This window comes from Leucoraja erinacea, chromosome 10, assembly GCF_028641065.1.
Source record: "Leucoraja erinacea ecotype New England chromosome 10, Leri_hhj_1, whole genome shotgun sequence".
NCBI classification, from domain to species: Eukaryota; Metazoa; Chordata; class Chondrichthyes; order Rajiformes; family Rajidae; genus Leucoraja; species Leucoraja erinaceus.
Genome location: NC_073386.1, coordinates 2,272,862 through 2,276,887, shown reverse-complemented (window position 1 = coordinate 2,276,887; position 4,026 = coordinate 2,272,862). Strand labels below are relative to the sequence as shown.

The 4,026-nt window shown below is 61.4% G+C and overlaps 1 protein-coding gene across 1 annotated transcript in view; it reads left to right on the top strand.

Annotated features, from left to right (window-relative positions):
* The first annotated feature begins 855 nt into the window (after positions 1–855).
* Positions 856–4,026, top strand: part of LOC129700702 (tubulin polyglutamylase TTLL7-like) — a 77,033-nt gene continuing 73,862 nt past the window's right edge. The window contains 2 exon segments of the mRNA XM_055641292.1: positions 856–1,004; positions 3,352–3,473. Coding sequence (XP_055497267.1) covers positions 875–1,004; positions 3,352–3,473 — 252 coding nt within the window. The 5' untranslated portion in view covers positions 856–874.

The window sequence follows — 4,026 nt, the reverse complement described above, 5'->3', positions numbered from 1 at the left end:
TCTCCCCCCTCTCCCCCCTCTCCCACCCCCCTCTCCCCCCCCCTCCTCCCCTTTCCCCCTCTCCCTCTCTCCCCCCTCTCTCCCCCCTCTCCCACCCCCCTCTCCCCCCCTCCCTCTCCCCCTCCCTCTCCCCCCCCCCCTCCCACCCCCCCTCTCTCCCTCTCTCTCTCCCCCTCTCTCTCTCTCCCCCCCTCTCTCTCCCCCCCTCTCCCACCCCCCTCCCCCATTTCTCTTCCTTTCCCCCTTTCCCCCCCTCTCCCCCCTCCTCCCACCCCCCCTCTCCCCCCCTCTCGCCCTTTCCCCCCCTCTCCCCCCTCTCCCCCCTCCCCCTTCCTGTCCCTCTCCCCTCCTCTCCCCCCTCTCTCCCCCCCCTCTCTCTCCCCCCTCTCTCTCCCCCCACCCTCTCTCCCCCCCCTCCCCCCCCCTCTCGCTCCCCCCTCTCTCTCCCCCTCTCTCTCCCCCCCTCTCCCCCCTCTCTCCCCCTCTCCCCCCTCTCTCTCTCTCTCTCTCTCCCTCTCTCTCCTCCCCTCTCTCCCCCCTCCCTCCCCCTCTCCCTCCCCTCTCCCCCCCCCTCTCTCCCCCCCCTCTCTCCCCCCCCTCTCTCCCCCCTCTCTCCCTCCTCCTCCCTCTCCCTCCCCCCCTCTCCTCCCTCCCCCCCTCTCTCTCCCCCCTCTCTCCCTCTCTCTCTCCCTCTCCCTCTCCCTCTCTCCCCTTCCCCCTCTCATTCTCCCCCCCTCTCTCTCCCCCCTCTCTTCCCCCCTCTCTCCCCCCTCCTCCCCCCTCTCTCTCCCCCCCCTCCTCCCCCCGCCTCTCCCTTTTCCCCCCTCTCCCCCCCACCTCTCTCCCCCCCCCCCTCCCTCCAGAGGACCGGGGTATGTGCAGCCTGTCTCTGAGTTCGGGGCTGACGTACAAAACGTCAGCGGGCGGCAGGAGGAACATCAGGATGAAGAAGAAAAAGAAAGGTGTGATCACTGCCAACTTCTCCGGCACCAAGTACCAAATAGGTGAGAAGGAAGTGCAGGCGCTGGTTTAAGACAAAGAAAGACACAGAGTGCTGGAGTAACTCAGCGGGACAGGCACCATTACTGGAGAGAAGGCATCAGACAAAGACGTGAAGAAGAAGGGTCTCGACCCGAAACGTCCCCATTCCTCCTCTCCAGAGATGCTGCCCCGTCCCACTGAGTTACTCCAGCGTTTTGTGTCCATCTGCCAAATAGATCAGATGTGGGTCCGTCTACTGGTTTTGTTTAGTTTTTGTTTAGTTTAGAGATACAGGGCGGAGACAGGCCCTTCGGCCCATCGGTTCCGTGCCGACCAGCGGCCCCCCCTGCACAAGACACCGTCCTACACCCACTAGGGACAATTTACATTAACACCAAACCAATTAACCTACGGAGCTGTACGTGTTTGGAGGCTGGCCAAGGTCAACGGCGGAACTCCCTCCCCCTCTCACATCAGTGAGTTGAGTTGCGTTTATCTGGCCCACATGCGACTACACAGCGGGATTCCTTTTGTGCACATAACACAGTCCGCTCGGCCCACTCGATCGATGGACTGGAGCAGTTAACGCAAACCGACATCCCTCCCCTCCCCCCCTCCTCCTCCCCCCCTCCCCCTCCCCCTCCCCCTCCCCCCTCCCCCCCCCCCTCTCCTCCCCGCTCTCCTCCCCTCTCCTCCCCTCTCCTTCCCTCTTCATTCCTCTCCTCTTCTCCCCTCCTGTTTCCTCTCCTCTCCCCTCCCCTCTCCTTCCCCTCTCCGGAACACTCCTCTCCTCTCCCCTGCACTCAAAGCCCCCCCTCCCCTCCCCTCTCCCCCCCTCTCTACCTATCTATCTATCTATCTATCTATCTATCTATCTATCTATCTCTCCTCTCCCTCCCCTCCCCCCCTCTCCCCCCCTCTCCCTCCCCTCCCCTCTCCTCTCCCCCCCCCCTCTCCCCCCCTCTCCCCCCCTCCCCTCTCCTCCCCTCCCCTCCCCTCTCCTCCCCTCTCCTCCTCCCGTCCCCTCCCCTCTCCTGCCCGCCTTTGTGTCTCAGGGGCGCCCCCTGCAGCCAACCTTGTAGCCTGCAGCTGGAGGCATTGCCCCGGTTCACCCTCCCACCGACTGGCGTTTCCAGCTCCGTCCCGGTTACACCGGCCGACTGAGCGAGCGAGGGAGCGACGAGCCTTCGTGAGCGTTCCCCGTCCCGCCGCGTAGTTTACTGCCACACACGTAGCGAGGTACAGAGAACCGCTCTCGTGCCAGCGCAGAGACAATACGGGATTACAATCGAGCCGTCTCCACACTGTACAGATACATGATGAAGGGAATAACGTGAATAATGGGGCAACGTCCGATCAAGGATAGTCCGAGGGTCACCGATGAGGTGGGTGGTAGTTGAGGGCCGCTCTCTAGTGGTTGGTGGGATGTTGGGAACTGGACGAAGGGATGAACAGTCTGGTCAGTCGCATCCTTGGCTGCGCATTGAATCTCAAGAAACAAGCAAGTGCGGACTCCCATCCCCACACTGACCTCTCTGTCCTGGGCCTCCTCCACGGGCAGAGTGAGGCCCAGCGCACACTGGCGGAGCAGCGCCTCGTATTTCACTTGGGTAGTTTACACCCCAGCGGTATGGGTGTGTGACGTCTCTAATCTTGTGTAACTTTTAATGTGTGTGCGTGTGTGAGTCCGTGTCAGTCCGAAGTGTGTGAGTGTGTGCGAGTGAGTGTGTGCGAGTGAGTGTGTGCGAGTGTGTGTGCGAGTGTGAGTGCGAGTGTGTGTGGGTGTGTGTGAATGTGCATGTGTGTGTGTGCATGTGTGCGAGTGTACATGTGTGTGTGTGCATGTGTGTGAATGTGCATGTGTGTGTGTGCATGTGTGTGAGTGTGCATGTGAGTGAGTGTGAGTGTGCATGTGTGTGAGTGTGCATGTGTGTGCGTGTGAGTGTGCGTGTGAGTGTGCATGTGAGTGAGTGTGAGTGTGCATGTGTGTGAGTGTGAGTTTGCATGTGCGTGTGAGTTTGCGTGTGAGTGTGTGTGTGAGTGTGAGTTTGCATGTGCGTGTGAGTTTGCGTGTGAGTGTGTGTGTGAGTGTGTGTGCACACAGTGTGAGCAGCAGCCTCCCTCTCCTGTAACACACCAGACACGGGTGTGTGGGTGAGGCTGCAGAGGGCTGTGAGCTGGTGGGGTGTGCGCTCGGCACTGGCACTGGGACGGGGAGAGTGGGGGAGGCGGGGATGTGAGGGTCATGTCTGGGGCTGAGTGACTGCTCCCCACTGCCCTCTCCCCTCCCCCCACGGTGGGGGGAGCTGACTGAGGGTGTGGGCTCCGGGTCTGTCTGACCGCTGACTGTTGACCCCCCCCCCACCACAGTGCGTCTGGCCATCCTGGACACGGGCTTCACACGGGCGCGGGAGGAGGACGAGACGGCCAACCTCATCTGGAACGATGCAGCTGTACAGCAGGAACGCATCGCGGACCTCGGCAACTACCAGGTGACCGCCCGCCCCCATCTCTCCTCCCTCCCCCCCTCACCCCCCTCCCCACTCCACCCACCCATCATTCTTCCCTCCACCCACCCACTTCTCCTCTCCCTTCTCCCTACTCCCCACCCAAACATCATCCTTCGGCCCACCGTGTCCGCGCCCACCACCGATCCCCGCACGCTTACACTGTCCTACACACGCGAGGGACAATTTACAATTAGACTACAAACCTGCGCGCCTTTGGAGTGCGGGAGGAAACCGGAGCACCCGGAGAAAACCCACGCAGGTCACGGGGAGAACGTGCAAACTCCGTACAGGCAGCACCCCGTAGTCGGGATGCAACCCGGGTCTCTAGCGTTGTAAGGCAGCAACTCTACCGCTGTGCCACCCTAATACATACAATGCACTCAGGGATGTATGTATACGACCAATGAATACAGGAATCTTGATCAGAGGGCACAGCCTCAGAATTAAAGGGCGCCCTTTTATAAAGGAGACGAGGAGGAATTTCTTCAGTCAGAGGGTGGTGAATCTGTGGAACTAGTGCACATTGGGGTGGGGT